The following is a 19,486-nucleotide window of genomic DNA, read 5'->3' as shown; positions in this document are numbered from 1 at the left end:
TAAGTCTTCTTGTCTGTCTTTAGTACTAAGCAAGTTAATCTTGATATCTTTGCATAGGTCCTATCACACTGTTACCGTATTGTTTGCCATGTATTTCTTTCCTCACTGATTCTGGAGCTCCTACATCGTCCTCCTCCTTTTTTTTTTTATCCTCTCACAGTGAATTGTAGTTCTACTTCTGATCCTTTCTTTTATTGCTAATTGCTTGGATATACTTGTTGAACAAAGCAGAAGAAAGATTGCCATATATCCGCTTTAATCTGAGACTTCCTCTCATGGTATGCATTTCAAACATCTTGTATCATTTTATGCTGTTGAATGCCTTACACACACACACACACACACACACACACACACACACACACACACACAGAGAGAGAGAGAGAGAGAAAGAGAGAGAGAGAGAGAGAGAGAGAGAGAGAGAGAGAGACTATGTAAGTGTCTTGAATTTTTTCTTAGACCTTGCTTCAGTTGTCAAGTGTAATGTCATAATGGTTTCTCTGATGCTGTTATCCTTTGTAAAGCCAAACAGATTTGGTATTCTTCCAAAAGTGTGATAGTGCTTATAGTATTGATTGCACACAGTAATTTTCTCTATTTTTCAGAGTGATTTTTGAAATTAGATAGGAACAAACTATTATTTACAAATTAAGATCTGTACTTATTCTCCATAGTAATAATCATTATTGTCCTTCTTCTTCTTCTTCTTCTTCTTCTTCTTCTTGATTGCCCTGTTTTTCTAAAGACCTTTCATCTAAATGAACAAATTAATAAGCATTTTATAACACACAAATAAATAAAGAAACTTTGACATTCACACCCACCTATTGCAAAATATTGTATATTGTCCAACTGTGTTATTAATTTAAAAAATGTTGTTGTAGCACATCATTTTGTGACAGGAGAAGTAAGTAGAATTTTGTAAATCTTTTCTCACATTTCAGCTCATTGTCATATTTCAGTCTCTCTTGGTGAGAGATCCAGGAACTTCACATACTTCAGAATAAAATATCAATTTTTCTGTCACACTTGCATATGTGTTCCCAAATCATTGCATACAGTATACACTGACATGGACTATGCATCTAAGCTTCATAAACTAACTGTGACATTTACATGCTCAGCATTATCCCTTGACCCTGTGATCGCTGCAAATGTTGTCACTGCATTTCATGCCGAAATGGCTTTGTTGTCACCTAATACTGCAAATTGTGGTGAGAGACAACTTTTGTGTCACTACCTGTAATGTTTTGCTGCACAGCCACCTTGCTTTTTCTGAACATTTGAATATTTCTGGTATACTGGGTGCGACAACTTCATCGGGTGCTCTGGATTTTGCCACCCTCAATATAAAATAAATACAGTTACTCGACACCTAAAGTTTTTTGTATCGTAAAGCTTCTCTAGAATACATTACTGTCTAGATTGGTACTGGCAAAGTAAAAATATATTTTTATTTTCTGTTTTTCATTTATTTTTAGACAAGTATCAGTGTAATCTCATCTTTCCTGTGCAATTATCCACGGTTAATAATTATTTTATAATATAAGCCTTGAAACATGGCAGTATAGTGCATGTTTGGCATTTGTACCTGGATTCTTGATGCATTTATTTTTTTTAGTAATATTTAGAAAATGCTACCCAGTAAATCGTAGAGGATTTTTGTCATCAAAGTGCCTTCACCTGCCAGCTTTCCTCTCTTCTGTGACATAAGCTTCAACAATTTCTCTTACCAGAGGCAGATGATACGCTACCATTTTTTCACTTTATTACTACTCAGTGGGGAGCACGAGAATTTAAAATGCATAGGTTGAATACACGGAAAAATAACTTTTTATACTGCTTCACAGTCTTTCACATTGATTTGACTGATCTCTGTAGCATGTCAGTATGGTCAACTTCCCCATACCGAAGTCATTGTCTGTAAGAAATTGGCATATTCTGTCACCAGTCTTTCTGTTAGTGTTTTCCATCTGGAACATTTCTGCAGTATTACAGTTGCTCAACATCCACACTTCTCTTCTGTCACATCACTTCAGTGCAAACATTTATCAGTGGACATAAAATAGGTTTTTCCTCATTTCAATTTGTCCTGTAGTTTTGGCTTCTTGTGCCTGTTCCTGAAAATAGTACCACATATGGTTGTTCCGTGGTTATGAAACCAGAGGAGCAGATCTAGGCTGGAATACCAATCATCGCTATATACATTATGTCCCCATTTCAGATATGGCTTCATGAGTGCTGGCACTATCTCATCACTTTTCCAAAAATTGTGGAAGCCAATTTCTGTTCATCAGTCTTATCCACAGTAAAATCTAGAACATTAACAATCAATCAATACCACAGCACAAATGATTTTATTCCACACTTACTTCCTTTGGATGGAGAACTGAGGATATCTGATGAATAATTGCTTCAACGACTTGGAATGGCAAAATTAGAGCACATTCAGAGTGAAGATACTTCGAATGTCAAAATTTTCTACTTCCTTTGGATGGTATATTGAGGTTATCTGATGAACCATTGCTCCAACGTCTTAGAGATAGCAAAATTGGTTCATGTCCAGAATAAAGACATATTGACTGTTAAAATTTTATCAGTAAATTGACAGAGTACTTGTAACAAAGTTGCTGCATTACTGCCTCCAGGAAACTTCTCATGCTCAATTATTTTTGGGACTGAGAGCTGTGGTGTGGCGATGGCACACTCTAACCTTGTATATCAGTAACACTAGTTTCTAGTTGCAACACTTCTTTATTGATTATACATATGCATGAATTCATCAGCAGTAATAATCAATTAACAACCTTTGTATATCAAGGCCCTATCCACAATTAGTATTTACAATAGTAACTGTCACACTTGTGATAATGACTCCTTTGCGTGCCAGTAACAACCACCAAATGTATTACAGTGTTGGCTATTGCCTTTCTCACTCAGTTTTCCACTTACTGAAAAGGTAAAATTAATTTGATGCTATCTGACCTGAAGAGTACTATTAACTGTTCTATTTATAATTAGCATTCTACTACACTCAGCGTCCGGATGATTCTAGACTTTATGCAAGCTTAAGGCAAAACGTCAATTTGATGAACATGTGATGGATGCGAGCAAATGTTGTTTTATTATGATTTCACAAACACAAGATCCAAAGGGTGAACTTATACTCAACTTTGGGCAGTAGGAAATCTTCTGCCTAAAACAAACCTCTCGTTGAATGGAATAGAGAAATCACATTAACGGGGTCCGGACAGCCCCGAGTTCAAATCCTGAGATTTCCGTCACACTGCAAGCTCGTGGGGCAAGGTTTGCTCGCGTCAACCACTATACACGTTTCTGAAAACAGGAAAACATGAGCGGCAGACACACTGTAGTATACAGGGTGTTACAAAAAGTTATGGCCAAACTTTCAGGAAACATTCCTCACACACAAATAAAGAAAAGATGTTATGTGGACATGTGTCCGGAAACGCTTAATTTCCATGTTAGAGCTCATTTTAGTTTCGTCAGTATGTACCGTACTTCCTCGATTCACCGCCATGATTTCGTACGGGATACTCTACCTGTGCTGCTAGAACATGTGCCTTTACAAGTACGACACAACATGTGGTTCATGCACATTTCAGTTGAAGTGTTCGTACGCTGCTCAACAACAGATTTGGTGACCGAAGGATTGGTAGAGGCAGACCAATTCCATGGCCTCCATGCTCTCCTGATCTCAACCCTCTTGACTTTCATTTATGGGGCATTTGAAAGCTCTTGTCTACGCAACCCCGGTACCAAATGTAGAGACTCTTCGTGCTCATATTGTGGATGGCTGTGATACAATACGCCATTCTCCAGGGCTGCATCAGCACATCACGGATTCCATGCGACGGAGGGTGGATACATGTATCCTCGCTAATGGAGGACATTTTGAACATTTACTGTAACAAAGAGTTTGAAGTCACGCTGGTACGTTCTGTTGCTGTGTGTTTCCATTCCATGATTAATATGATTTGAAGAGAAGTAATAAAATGAGCTCTAACAAGGAAAGTAAGCGTTTCTGGGCACATGTCCACATAACATATTTTCTTTCTTTGTGTGTGAGGAATGCTTCCTGAAAGTTTGGCCGTACCTTTTTTTAACACCCTGTATACAAGTTAAACAAATATATATAGAAAAGCAATACCGTAATACAAACATATTACAAGTTAACCAATGGACAGAATTAAGGAGCTTATTTTCCTTTGACCCAAAATAAATAAATAAATAAATAAATAAAATTAAAAGAAATGAATAAAAAAATCAAGATACTACGTGAAAAGATGTCAGTCCACACCCAATGACTTAAGGTCCACCTTACAAGATAATCTGTCTTTGCTGAATGGCTGACACCATGTAAATCAAATGTGCAGTACCTAACGTGACAATCAACCTTCAAATAGGTAATTGAAATTGCAATATGTCACTTCAGTAGGTCACTAATGCAATAATCATGGCCCCGATGGCCACAGACCAATATACACACGTCATCTATCTCACCCTAAAACACAATGTGACCTATATTTATCATGGCCACTTGCCATACACACAAGAAATTATTAAGAAACAACTACCACTAATTCGTAAAACCAGAAAATCTGAACCTATAACTAAATTAAGAAATGACTTTCAAGTGAACCAACTACCTTCAGCGTGCCACTAAGCACCAAAAACTTACAAATGTGAGGCGCTATTTCTAGACACTTTAGTACATAATTTCATGGCCATTCCAGAACATAATTCGCCTCACCACCACTTCAGTGAATGCTTTACTGGCCACTAGCACGAGCAACTGCAACAGTCAACAGTCCTTAAGTACACAATAATATTCACTATGTATAGAAGGAGGAACTCGCCAGGAAAGCTTGGCAATTAATTTAAAGCACGTCATGTCACAGACTGACTCGGCTAATGCACGGTCCCCACTCTCCTCGACTTGCACATGCGCGCCACCATTAATAGCCTGCCTCAAAAGACGCAAAGAGAACAAGGCCCAGGGACAACAATCAAAGATGGAAGTAAGAATCGATATCGCCTGGTACCAGAAACCCACTGGACTGGCTCAATCTCCCCCCCCCCCCCCCCCCCCCCCAAATATGACCAGTGGGGAGGGGGGGGATGTTAGGAACCGCAGCAGACTATGGGGTACACTGGTTCCCGAGTTTAACCTGACTGAGATGCACCCTGGAATTACGGCCAGACGAGATATCCTTGACTACAAGGTTGACCGGACTAAGGATTTTCACTACCGGCATGGGCCCCTGAATTGTGGCATAAGCTTTCCTTTCGGACCAAACCTGGTACCGCCAGCAGCATCCCTTATGAACACGAGATCCCCGACCTTACCCTGAAAGGGACGCCTACCTTGGTTATACCGAGTGGCTAGGCGCCGGTGGGCCAGATCAAAATTATTTTTAGCCCATTTCCAATTTTCCTGCAGAGTCACTGGAGTAACCTGGCATGGAAGAAGGTCGTTAATGTCCCATAAATTGGAGAGAGACTAGTTCGGGACATAAGCGAACATTAAACAGCTAGGCGCAGTGCCCGTGGACTCATGCTTGGCAGAGTTTGGCTTGGTTTAGCCAGGGTAAGGTAGCATCCCAACACGTAGGTGTTCATGAATGATAAATGCAGAGAGCGGCCTTCAAATTCTGACTGACACTCTCCGCGAAGGATGCCTTTGGATAATAGGGAGTAGTTGTGATGTGTTTGATCCCAATAGCAAAGCAAAACTCCTTGAACACCTTAGATAAGAAGGCAGGAGCATTGTCACTGACAGCTTTTTGGAGGCCCAAACCAGGAGATGATCGTAGACAGCTGTTGGCACCATAATTTCGGTAGTTATGCCACGAGTGGGCAGAAGCCACATGAAACGGCTGAAGGCATCAATAGCAACTAGTATGTACCTGTTTCCTCTTTTAGTAAGGGGCAGAGGGCTGATGTAATCGATAAAAATCCGATCCAGGGGGTACTCTTCCCTAACTGACTGTAACAATCCCAAAACAAATTCATGGTGCTCCAAATAGAGTGTGAATTTTTGTTAAGCAAAGAGGACCGCCAATGCCTCGCACTCATAGATGGAGTAGTTCCGCTCTGCGTCATTAAGGCCCCGAGACGCATAGGAGTGCCTTTTGCCCTGTTGTTCTTGCAATAACACCGCGGCAATGCCGGCATGAGATGCGTCCGTCTGGACAATAAATCCGGTATCGCCAAGATCGGAGGGGTAGCAATTGCCGTCTTGAGGGCTTCAAAGGCCTCCTGTTGTTCACCTCCCCAAACGAAGGCAGTATTCTTTTTTCGCAGCTGGTTCAAACAGGCCGCAATCTGGGCAAAACTGGGGATACATTTCCTGAAGAAATTAGTCATACCAATGAAACACGCAATTGCCTGCTTGACGTGAGGGGATGGTAATTCCTTGATCGACTTTGGTCGATACGCACCCCACTTGCTGATATGAGATGTCATAAGGAGGATATACACAGACGGCAGATGTTAACTTTAGAGGGCTTCACCGTTAGGCCTGCTGAACACAATCTGTAAAAGACTTACTTCAGATGTTCGAGATGATCCTCAAATGAATCACTGAAAGTGACTAAATCGTCAAGATAGTTATACATGCACTTGAATTTGAGGTCCCCGAGCACATTATCGAGAAGCCAAGACAACACTGCTGCACGAGCGCCAATCCAAAGGGCACATGATTAAATTCGAACAAATTCCAATCGGTGCAAAATGCAGTGGCTGCTTTAGAGTTTTTGGTGAGGGGAATTTGGTAATAAGCCTGATTCAAGTCCAGGACCGTGAAGATGGTGTCACCTCTGAACCTGGTGAAACAATTACGGAGGTCTGGTAAAGGTACTGACTCTAGTGTGACCTTCTCGTTTAATCTGGTAATCAACCACGGCCCGATAGTCACCGCTCTGTCCCATGGGAACGAGAAAAACAGGCGAAGCGTAGGGAGAATTGAATACATAATGACCCCATCCAGTAACATGTGATCGATCTTCTCGCATAATATTTTCATTTTGGGTGGGGAAAGACGGTAAGGTGCATGGCGCACTGGAACACTATCGGTCAGCAGTATATTATACTTAATTAAATTTGTCATTCCCAGTCTGGTGGTCAGGACCTGGGGGTAATCATCCACCAACCGCTTCACCTGCTGAGCTTGGTCGAGATCTAAGTGACATACCTCCACCTGCTCTGCGTCTTCAGTCACCGTGTGCACCCCACTCACGCGATTGCAACTACAAAAGCTAATTTTGCAATCAGGCCGGAACTTGAAATAAAACGTCCCCCCTGTATAGTCTAATACCAACTGTGTTGCCTGAATGAAATCACGCATGAGAGGGGTGTTCAATCCGTCAGCTATCAGTAACAAGATCGGCCAAGAAAACCCTTGCACAAGCACCTTAACTCTTACCTCCCCCAAGACAGGCAACTCTTGCCCATTGGCCACACGACATCTGTACCTGCCAGGACGAAGGCTAGAAAATCTGCATGAATGCCGAAACTCCAAGTACCACAGCTTATCTGCCAAAGATTGGGAACTCCCGGAATCGAGCAGGCCACAGACTGGCTCATTTCCCAGAGACGCACATACGTAAGGGAGGTGGGAAACGGACGATAACCCCACTCTGGTGTCACTTAGATGCACGTTCATGATGCTGCAGTGGGCACTGTCGGACTAGATGGTCGGAAGCTTGACAATGGAAACAGAGTCGGATGTTAGACACATTCTGCATAAGGTTCGTCGGCACCTGTGGCTCGACGATTCACGGGGAGCGCATTTTGGAGACTAAGTTTTGTCTCTGCTCATCAGCAAATGTTAAGGCATCCACCGTATTAATCAGACCTTGGAGTTGTTGGAAACTACCTGGCCTTTCCGCCAAAACTAAGTGTGTGCGGTGTTGCGGGTGGATTCCCTCCAGTATGTGGTTAACACAATCCTGCTCCGAAACAGTTAACCCCAGAACGATTACTGCTACCCCTACTGTGGCTAAATCAATAAGACAAGAGTTAAATGGGCCAGGTGGGCCTGAATGCGATACAAATGTTTAGGAGTAGGTGGATTAAGCTCAAAAAGGGAAATAGTTGCCACTAATTCAGCCAGGGAAGGAGACAGACGAGACAGAAACTCACTCTGATCGGTGAAAACATCCATGGACAACAACACTGGAGCGTCAGCCGCGGCATGAAGTCGGGCCAATAAATCGGCTACACTGCCCTCGGTTGACAGGATGCGTACATGTAACTCATGCACTAGATGATCCTGATGCAAATACACTATGCCAGGGCAGATTTGACTGGCCATGGCGACAAGGAAGTGCTGAAAGCAACAAGTCCACAGTATTAACAAAAGACAAGTCAGAAAAGAGACAAAAGAAACAATATAAGGCAAAGCATAGCAACTACAAACAGACTAAAGCCGTCAGCGGAAAGAGTGCTCTGCTACCATTGGTGTGGCGATTGCACACTCTAACCTTGTATGCCAGTAACGCAACCAGTTTGTAGTTGCAACACTTCTTTATTGATTACACATACACATGAATTAATCAGCAGTAATAATCAATTAACAACATTTACATATCAAGACCCATCCATAATAAGTATTTACAATAGTAACTGTCACACTTGTGACAACGGCCCCTTTTACGTGCCGGTAACAACAACCAAATGTTTACAATGTCGGCTATCGCCTTTCTCACTCAGTTTTCCACTTACTGAAGAGGTAAAATTAATTTGATGCTATCTGACCTGAAGGGTACTATTAATTTTTCTATTTACAATTAGCATTTTACTACACTCAGCGTCCGGAAGATTCTAGACTTTATGCAATCTTAAGGTAAAACGTCAATTTGATGAACATGTGATGGATGCGAGCAAATGTTAATTTATTATGATTTCACAAACACACGATCCAAAGGGTGAACTTATACACAACTTTGGGCAGTAGGAAATCTTCTGCCTAAAATAAGCCTCTCGTTGAACGGAATAGAGAAATCACGCGTTAATCGGGTCCTGACAGCCCTGAGTTCAAATCCTGAGATTTCCGTACACTGCAAGCTCGTGGGGCGAGGTTTGCTCGCGTCGACCACTATACACGTTTGTGGAAAGTACCTAACGTGATAATCAACCTTCAGATAGATGCTTGAAATTGCAATATGTCACTTCAATAGGTCGCTAATGCAATAATCATGGCCCCTATGGCCACAGACCAAAATACACATGTCCTCTATCCGACCCTAAAACACAATGTGACCTATATTTATCACAGCCACTTGCCTTCCATACACACAAGAAATTATTAAAAAACAACTACCACTAATTCGTAAAACCAGAAAATTCTAAATCTATAACTAAATTAAGAAATGAAGTTAAAGTGAACCAACTACCTTCAGCGTGCCACCAATCACCAGATCCAAACTTACAAATGCGAGGCGCTATTTCTAGCCACTTTAGTAACATAATTTCATGGCCGTTCCAGAACATAGCTCATCTTGCCACCACTTCAGTGAATGCTTTACTGGCCATTAGCACAAGCAACTGCAACAGTAACAGTCCTTAAGTACACAATAATATTCACTATATATAGAAGGAGGAACCCACCACGAAAGCTTGGCGATTAATTTTTTTCTTCTTCATGTGAAATTCACACGCCATCCATCCACATAGCACTCGAGGTATTGGCAAAACCTGGTCGCGACTGGCCAGCCGTGTCAATACAACTATAATACTTTCCGGCAGCAGCCCATGCTTATTTGTTGCTCCAACTCAACTGGTCCTCGTGGCGTACGGCCATGCCACGTGACATGGTGTCGCCAACTCCCCACATCATAACATCGAAAGCACGTCACGTCACAGACTGGCTCTGCTAATGCGCAGACCCACTCTCCTTGACTTGTACAGAACACCTGGGGACAGTAGCAGCAACACACGTTAACACATCTTGAGCAGGCAAAGGATTTAATTCTCAAATAACAAGCATAGTTATTACATTTCTTGTGATCAGTAAACTTATATATTTATAATGGAAAATTAAATATTCACATAATTCTCAGTGGCTATACACATTTTTGTAAACAAAGAAAAAATCTGAGCTAATAATTTTTGTTAAACTTTTTTTTACCCAAAATTTGTGAAATTTTGTAGCTGATGAATAAATTGTCAAATTTTATAGACAAAATGCTTATAGATTCCCATTGCTTTTATTTACACATAATCCAAGACTAATGCACTATTGATTGATGGGCAGAAATGTTTTTAAAGGTGTGATTTAAGTGTCCTTAATACTTAAAACCCCCCCATGAACCATGGACCTTGCCGTTGGTGGGGAGGCTTGCGTGCCTCAGCGATACAGATAGCCATACCGTAGGTACAACCACAACGGAGGGGTATCTGTTGAGAGGCCAGACAAACGTGTGGTTCCTGAAGAGGGGCAGCAGCCTTTTCAGTAGTTGCAGGGGCAACAGTCTGGATGGTTGACTGATCTGGCCTTGTAACAATAACTAAAACGGCCTTGCTGTGCTGGTACTGCAAACGGCTGAAAACAAGGGGAAACTACGGCCGTAATTTTTCCCGAGGGCATGCAGCTTTACTGTATGATTAAATGATGATGGCGTCCTCTTGGGTAAAATATTCCGGAGGTAAAATAGTCCCCCATTCGGATCTCCGGGCGGGGACTACTCAAGAGGATGTCGTTATCAGGAGAAAGAAAACTGGCGTTCTACGGATCGGAGCGTGGAATGTCAGATCCCTTAATCGGGCAGGTAGGTTAGAAAATTTAAAAAGGGAAATGGATAGATTAAAGTTAGATATAGTGGGAATTAGTGAAGTTCGGTGGCAGGAGGAAGAAGACTTCTGGTCAGGTGACTACAGGGTTATAAACACAAAGTCAAATAGGGGTAATGCAGGAGTAGGTTTAATAATGAATAGGAAAATAGGAATGCGGGTAAGCTACTACAAACAGCATAGTGAACGCATTATTGTGGCCAAGATAGATACGAAGCCCACACCTACTACAGTAGTACAAGTTTATATGCCAACTAGCTCTGCAGATGACGAAGAAATTGAAGAAATGTATGATGAAATAAAAGAAATTATTCAGATTGTGAAGGGAGATGAAAATTTAATAGTCATGGGTGACTGGAATGCGAGTGTAGGAAAAGGGAGAGAAGGAAACTTAGTAGGTGAATATGGATTGGGGCTAAGAAATGAAAGAGGAAGCCGCCTGGTAGAATTCTGCACAGAGCACAACTTAATCATAGCTAACACTTGGTTTAAGAATGATGATAGGAGGTTGTATACATGGAAGAACCCTGGAGATACTAAAAGGTATCAGATAGATTATATAATGGTAAGACAGAGATTTAGGAACCAGGTTTTAAATTGTAAGACATTTCCAGGGGCAGATGTGGACTCTGACCACAATCTATTGGTTATGACCAGTAGATTAAAACTGAAGAAACTGCAAAAAGGTGGGAATTTAAGGAGATGGGACCTGGATAAACTGAAAGAACCAGTTTCCAGGGGCAGATGTGGACTCTGACCACAATCTATTGGTTATGACCTGTAGATTAAAACTGAAGAAACTGCAAAAAGGTGGGTATTTAAGGAGATGGGACCTGGATAAACTGAAAGAACCAGAGGTTGCACAGAGTTTCAGGGAGAGCATAAGGGAACAATTGACAGGAATGGGGGAAAGAAATACAGTAGAAGAGGAATGGGTAGCTTTGAGGGATGAAGTAGTGAAGGCAGCAGACGATCAAGTAGGTAAAAAGACGAGGGCTAGTAGAAATCCTTGGGTAACAGAAGAAATATTGAATTTAATTGATGAAAGGAGAAAATATAAAAATGCAGTAAATGAAGCAGGCAAAAAGGAATACAAACGTCTCAAAAATGAGATCGACAGGAAGTGCAAAATGGCTAAGCAGGGATGGCTAGAGGACAAATGTAAGGATGTAGAGGCTTATCTCACTAGGGGTAAGATAGATACTGCCTACAGGAAAATTGGAGACACCTTTGGAGATAAGAGAACCACTTGTATGAACATCAAGAGCTCAGATGGAAACCCAGTTGTAAGCAAAGAAGGGAAAGCAGAAAGGTGGAAGGAGTATATAGAGGGTCTATACAAGGGCGATGTACTTGAGGACAATATTATGGAAATGGAAGAGGATGTAGATGAAGATGAAATGGGAGATACGATACTGCGTGAAGAGTTTGACAGAGCACTGAAAGATCTGAGTCGAAACAAGTCCCCCGGAGTAGACAACATACCATTAGAACTACTGACGGCCTTTGGAGAGCCAGTCCTGACAAAACTCTACCATCTGGTGAGCAAGATGTATGAGACAGGTGAAATACCCTCAGACTTCAAGAAGAATATAATAATTCCAATCCCAAAGAAAGCAGGTGTTGACAGATGTGAAAATTACCGAACAATCAGTTTAATAAGTCACAGCTGCAAAATACTAACACGAATTCTTTACAGACGAATGGAAAAACTAGTAGAAGCCAATCTCGGGGAAGATCAGTTTGGATTCCATAGAAATACTGGAACACGTGAGGCAATACTGACCTTACGACTTATCTTAGAAGAAAGATTAAGGAAAGGCAAACCTATGTTTCTAACATTTGTAGACTTAGAGAAAGCTTTTGACAATGTTGACTGGAATACTCTCTTTCAAATTCTAAAGGTGGCAGGGGTAAAATACAGGGAGCGATAGGCTATTTACAATTTGTACAGAAACCAGATGGCTGTTATAAGAGTCGAGGGACATGAAAGGGAAGCAGCGGTGGGGAAGGGAGTAAGACAGGGTTGTAGCCTCTCCCCGATGTTATTCAATCTGTATATTGAGCAAGCAGTAAAGGAAACAAAAGAAAATTTCGGAGTAGGTATTAAAATCCATTGAGAAGAAATAAAAACTTTGAGGTTTGCCGATGACATTGTGATTCTGTCAGAGACAGCAAAGTACTTGGAAGAGCAGTTGAACGGAATGGATGGTATCTTGAAGGGAGGATTTAAGATGAACATCAACAAAAGTAAAACGAGGATAATGGAATGTAGTGGAATTAAGTCGGGTGATGCTGAGGGAATTAGATTAGGAAATGAGACACTTAAAGTAGTAAAGGAGTTTTGCTATTTGGGGAGCAAAATAACTGATGATGGTCGAAGTAGAGAGGATATAAAATGTAGACTGTTAATGGCAAGGAAAGCGTTTCTGAAGAAGAGAAATTTGTTAACATCGACTATAGATTTAAGTGTCAGGAAGTCATTTCTGAAAGTATTTGTATGGAGTGTAGCCATGTATGGAAGTGAAACATGGACGGTAAATAGTTTGGACAAGAAGAGAATAGAAGCTTTCGAAATGTGGTGCTACAGAAGAATGCTGAAGATTAGATGGGTAGATGACATAACTAATGAGGAAGTATTGAATAGGATTGGGGAGAAGAGAAGTTTGTGGCAGAACTTGACCAGAAGAAGGGATCGGTTGGTAGGACATCTTCTGAGGCATCAAGGGATCACCAATTTAGTATTGGAGGGCAGCGTGGAGGGTAAAAATCGTAGGGGGAGACCAAGAGATGAATACACTAAGCAGATTCTGAAGGATGTAGGTTGCAGTAGGTACTGGGAGATGAAGAAGCTTGCACAGGATAGAGTAGCATGGAGAGCTGCATCAAACCAGTCTCAGGACTGAAGACCACAACAACAACAATACTTAAAATGTTTACACGTCGGATAACCAGATTCTCTGATAAAAATTTATGAATTTTAGGAAAAAAAAACTGTATTAAATCATTGAAGTGATATTAATATCAACAAAAAGGCTGAACTGAAACATGGCTCCTTGAAGTATTGATCTCTATATTTTCAAAGTCCAGTATATAAAATGATATTACGTACTTTCCTGTCTACAAGTCATTAAATTACTTTAAATGATCATAAATAACTTTTAAAATCTAAGGAATACAAATTGCAGGTGAAGATAATAAAAATGTGATTTATAGAGTATTCATGTAGTCAAGAGGTGCCAAATAATGTAACTGAAAAGTGTATTGCCTACTTCCATATGGATGTGGTATGACTACTGCATTAAGTAGATTTATTAACTTGACTGTACAGTTGACTACTTTCCACTCTTCCAAACAGTCTCCCACCTTGCTGAAAATTTCTATTTTGTTTCCTTACTTTTCTTCACCTCATCCTGTACCCTTCATAACAGGTATAGTACACGCTGATTTATAATGATGTAAGGCATGGAAATTATATGAATGGATATCCTCAATCATATGTTTCCCTCTTGAACCATGGGAGTACAACTTCTTTGTTAATCTTCATTCATGTTTTAGGTTGTGTTACATAATTTGACAAATTAATATTAACACGTGTTTTCATGTTACTTTTAAAGTTATTTCTCAACAGAAAGCTAATTTGTACATGTGCATCCCAAAACAACTAGGTATTTTATGAACAGTCCTTACCTAAAGTAAAATATTCTAGTTGAGTATCATTAACAAATCTGCTGATAGTAAAATTAATTATATATAAAACAATTTTTTTAGGGTTTACTTCATTATCAGATAACCAATCCACAAATCACACTGAAACAATTGTTTACAACATTAGAAGAAATGAAGAAAAATTTCAAAGTGATAGAAGACTATGCTGTAAGTGAAACAACACTGGAGCAGATTTTTTTGTCTTTTGCGAGACAGAATACAGACGGAATTGCATCAGTTTAGAAAGACAAAATAAAAAAAAATGATATGTGTAGATTAATTTAAATTTACTATCACTCCTGTAAAAATGATGCATATTTGTATAGACTACTTACAACTTTATGATGCATATTTGTAAGATTATTTAAAACTTTTATTTTTTCTATCTTTTTTATATTAAAACTAGCTCTGAAAGAAACAAAGAATTATTTTCCCACTGGCAGAGTGCTAGTCTTGTTACTGAATAAATATTGAGTGTGGCATTTGATTTAACATTGTAATTTCCGTGGACAGGGAATTACATAGTGTACTGTGGAGTGTACTGGCCTACCAGTTTTTTTTTTAAATCATGCCAAATATTCTGTACTGTCGATTGCTTATAAAGTAAGCAATATTACTGAGTAAAATTAGTTTTTTGCTTAATAGCAACAGTTACAGTCTACAGTATGTAAGCTTATTAACAAAGAAAGACATAGATATTGAGAGAGTACATCGTAGGGTATTGAAGAAGGGGAAAATGGTGGAGTGAATAGCAGTGTCTATTCAGGCAAGCATTATGTTAGGCTGGGAGATTCAGCATTGAGGGTTCATTGTGCTTCAATATGGAGACATTTTACACCCATAAGTTGTTGTTGACAGAATGTGTTAGTATTGATAGAGATTGATGACATGTCGCTACAGGACTTGGGATAAATTAAAGTTAGGGACTATGAATAGGAAATAGAAAATACAAGTATATGTGTGCTTTGTGATTCCTGAACAGTCATTAAAATGTGGGAAGATAATTCAGAATATTCAAATGTACAAACAGTGTAAAAATGTATTACTTTTTGGGATGATGAGAACAAGGACTACACTGTGATGTGCAGCTATTATTTTTGTTGTTTCTTTATGTAATTATCTCTTTTTTGTATTATCTCAGAACTGCACTGACAAGTAATGTTTTGTCTTTGAGCTTTAATTTTGTAATCAAGCAAATCAATGCTAGTGATGATTGCTGTATGATATTATCAGTAGCATGGAAATGAATTGTCATAAAGATTGTAATAAAGACAGTAAGGCAGCTGATAGATACACCACATATTTTATTTATTTATAATATTTGAATTGTTGGTAATGTTCAAAGTGTGCAGCTATATTACATTGACTAAAAACTACGAATCTCATTTTAACTTACGGATTTATTTATGAGATGACTTTTTTATGTAGCATATAAGTAATACATGTTGGAATAGGTATTAACATATTTTAACTGAAGTGCTAAGACAATGAGTTACATGAGCCTTCTAGTATTAGTGCATTTTTGTACATTTATGTATAAAATAACATGAAAAGAATCGTGTATGTGAGCTATATGCTGTGGCCTTCTTTTTATATGTTTATAAATGCCAAAGAAATTGTATCTTAAAAAGGGAAATAAAATTGTTCTGCAATAAAAAGATCTTTGAAAGAATTTAGCATATATGGTCATTATGGAGTTAATAAGTTTTCCTCTCTTTACATATAGTAAACGGCAGTAAAGCATGGTTTATTTCTCCAGCTTGGAAACTGATATTCATGTAATAACCATACTTGATTTAGCACATGACAGAAGAAGCAATCAAATTAATACAAGACTGTTGGAAAAAGAGTAAGCAAACTGTTTCTTAGTTCAAAAGTAATTCCCTTAACTGTTAATACATTCATCCCATTGTGAGGCAAGATGATCATTGCTTTCGTGGAAAAATGTTTGCCCTTGTCTATGGAACAATATTGTACCCAGGTGTACACCTCTTCATCCTAAGCAAATAAGTCGGCCACAACTGTTTTCCTCAGGGCTCCAAAAATTGTATGGCAAGAGATCAGAACTTACTGGAGGATGTGTTCAAGATTCTCAGCAAAACTTCTTGAGCATACGTGAAAAGACCTTGGCAACCTTCTTTCTGTTTTTGTAATACATACAGCTGTCTCTTTCTTGAATGGCATTACCCATAACACTTCTGCCATGGTAAAAATGTAAAGACAATTCCTCTTAACGCAGAATATTGTTTAGGTAAATCAGAGTAGAAATAGTATTTATATATGATATGTATGTAAACAGAAAAACAACCATTGATTCTGATGACATTGTTGCCATCAGTCCACCTGTGTAGACATTAGTTCTCTATTTTTTTGCTCAATGTGGGTACCATAACATTCTTGTTACAACTGTCAGTCCACACCTTTGGAGCTTCAAGTTCTTAATTTTGCCATGTACCACAGAGCAGTGGATTTTTTATCTGAGAAATGGCAAACTTGTCTAAGGTTGTAAAATTGCAAGGTGACGTCAATTCTTACCTTCCGGAAATAAAATTCCAAGTACTGTTGTGAGACAAAATTCTAAGTTAGGAAGGGTTATAGAGGAAGGCCAGGTCACTAAGACGCCAGGTGGGTCCCTCTTAACCTGAGGGAGTTGTTAATTCTTACTTGTAATGTGTGAAAACAAGAAAGCATAGATGCATTAGTATGACTGCAGAGGTAATGACACATCTTATATGCATCATGTTGTGAGAGGTAGTTCAGGCTATCCCCATTCAAAAGTATACTTTGTACGTGAGACAGAAGTGTCATTAAGTTCAGATTACATGGCGGAAGATCCTTCTTTGAAGTAAGGAATTACTTTCTGTACAATAAAAGCGAGTCTGCTGAGTGCCAAGAATCACAGGAAGCTCTAGGGTTAAAATTGATACTGCCTACAGGAAAATTAAAGAGACCTCTGGAGAAAAGAGAATCACATGTATGAATATCAAGGGCTCAGATGGTAAGCCAGTCCTAAGCAAAGAAGGGAAAGGAGAAAGGTGGAAGGACAATATAGAGGGTACATACTTGAAAGCAATATTATAGAAATGGGAGACATAGATGAAGATGAAATGGGAGATATGATACTGCGCGAAGAATTTGACAGAACACTGAAAGGATGAGTCAAAACAAGGCCCCGGGAGTAGACAACATTCCATTAGAACTACTGATAGCCTCGGTAGAGCCAGCCATGTCAAAACTCTACAATCTGGTGAGCAACATGTATGAGACAGGTGAAATACAACTCAGACTTCAAGAAGAATATAGTAATTCCAGTCCTAAAGAAAGCAGGTGTTGACAAGTGTGGAAATTACCGAACCATCAGTTTAATAAGTCACAGCTGCAAAATACTAACACAAATTCTTTAGAGATGAATGGTAAATCTGGTAGGAGCCAACCTTGGGGAAGATCAGTTTGGATTCTGTAGAAATGTTGGGACACACAAGGCAATACTGACCCTACGACTTATCTTAGAAAATAGATTAAGGAAAGGCAAACCTACGTTTCTAGCATTTGTAGACTTGGAGAAAGCTTTTGACAATGTCGACTGGAACACACTCTTTCAAATTCTAAAGGTGGCGGGGGTAAAATACAGGGAGCGAATATCTATTTACAATTTGTACAGAAGCCAGATGGAAGTTACAAGAGTCAAGGAGCAAGAAAGGGAAGCAGTGATTGAGAAGGGAGTGAGATAGGGTTGTAGCGTATCTCTGATGTTATTCAACCTGTATATTGAGCAAGCAGTAAAGGAAACAAAAGAAACATTCGGAGTAGGAATTAAAATCCATGGAGAAGAAATAGCACAGGATCTGCAAGTGCAACTGAACAGAATGGGCAGTGTTTTGAAAGGATAATATAAGGTGAACATTCACAAAAGCAAAATGAGGATAATGCAATGTAGTTGAATTAAATCACGTGATGCCGAGGGAATTAGATTAGGGAATGAGACACTTAAAGTAGTAAAGGTGTTTTGCTATTTGGGGAGCAAAATAACTGATGATGGTCAAAGTAGAGAGGATATAAAATGTAGACTGGCAATGGCAAGGAAAGTGTTTCTGAAGAAGAGAAATTTGTTAACATCAAGCATAGATGTAAGTGTCAGGAAGTCGTTTCTGAAAGTATTTGTATGGAGTGTAGCCATGTACGGAAGTGAAACACGGACAGTAAATAGTGTAGACAAGAAGAGAATAGAAGCTTTTTAAATGTGGTGCTACAGAAGAATGCTGAAGATTAGATGGGTAGATCACGTAACTAATGAAGAGGTACTGAACGGAAGGGGGGATGAGAGGAATTTGTGGCACAACTTGATAAGAAGAAGGGATCAGTTGCTAGGACACATTCTGAGGCAACCAGGGATCACCAATTTAGTACTGGAGGGTAGCATGGAGGGTAAAAATCATAGAGGGAGACCAAAAGATGAATACACTAAGCAGATTCATAAGGGTGTAAGTTGCAGTAGTTATTAGGAGATGATGAGTCTTGCACAGGATAGAGTAACGTGGAGAGCTGCATCAAACGAGTCTCTGGACTGAAGACCACAACAACAACAACAACAACAACAACAACAACAACAAGTGATTCCTAGAAAATATGAGGACGAGACATGACACTCTCACAAGTTCAAGACATGTTTCATTTCATGAACCAATGGTATTTTTCATAGGGAAATGTAAATTTTTGCAGTATGTGTGTACAACACTTTTGTCTAAAGTTTGTTTTGGAAATTTTATCTTTCATTTTTATGTGTAAAATATACTCTACTTGCATATGAAAGAGTTACACCTTGGAACTTTTATTGCCAAACATCTGTCAGAAGATGGTGGTAGAAAAAACTAGCATTATAATTATACCTACTTACAAATTTTACATTTGGATAACACATTTTATATAAAATTACCAAATAAGCAGCAACCAGTCGCAAAATCAT

General features: G+C 39.4%; 1 protein-coding gene across 2 annotated transcripts in view; it reads left to right on the top strand.

Moving 5' to 3' along the window:
* The window catches only part of LOC126175225 (phospholipid-transporting ATPase ABCA1-like), a 455,526-nt gene extending 439,350 nt beyond the window's left edge, over positions 1 to 16,176 (top strand). For both annotated transcript variants that reach the window (XM_049921856.1, XM_049921857.1), the window contains exon 26: positions 14,587 to 16,176. In XM_049921856.1, the coding sequence (XP_049777813.1) occupies positions 14,587 to 14,766 (180 nt within the window). In that variant the 3' untranslated portion in view covers positions 14,767 to 16,176. The remainder of the gene's footprint in view (positions 1 to 14,586) is intronic.
* Positions 16,177 to 19,486: the final 3,310 nt, after the last annotated feature.

The sequence above is a fragment of the Schistocerca cancellata genome, chromosome 3 (assembly GCF_023864275.1).
Source record: "Schistocerca cancellata isolate TAMUIC-IGC-003103 chromosome 3, iqSchCanc2.1, whole genome shotgun sequence".
NCBI lineage: Eukaryota > Metazoa > Arthropoda > Insecta > Orthoptera > Acrididae > Schistocerca > Schistocerca cancellata.
This window is presented reverse-complemented; position numbering and strand designations above follow the sequence as displayed.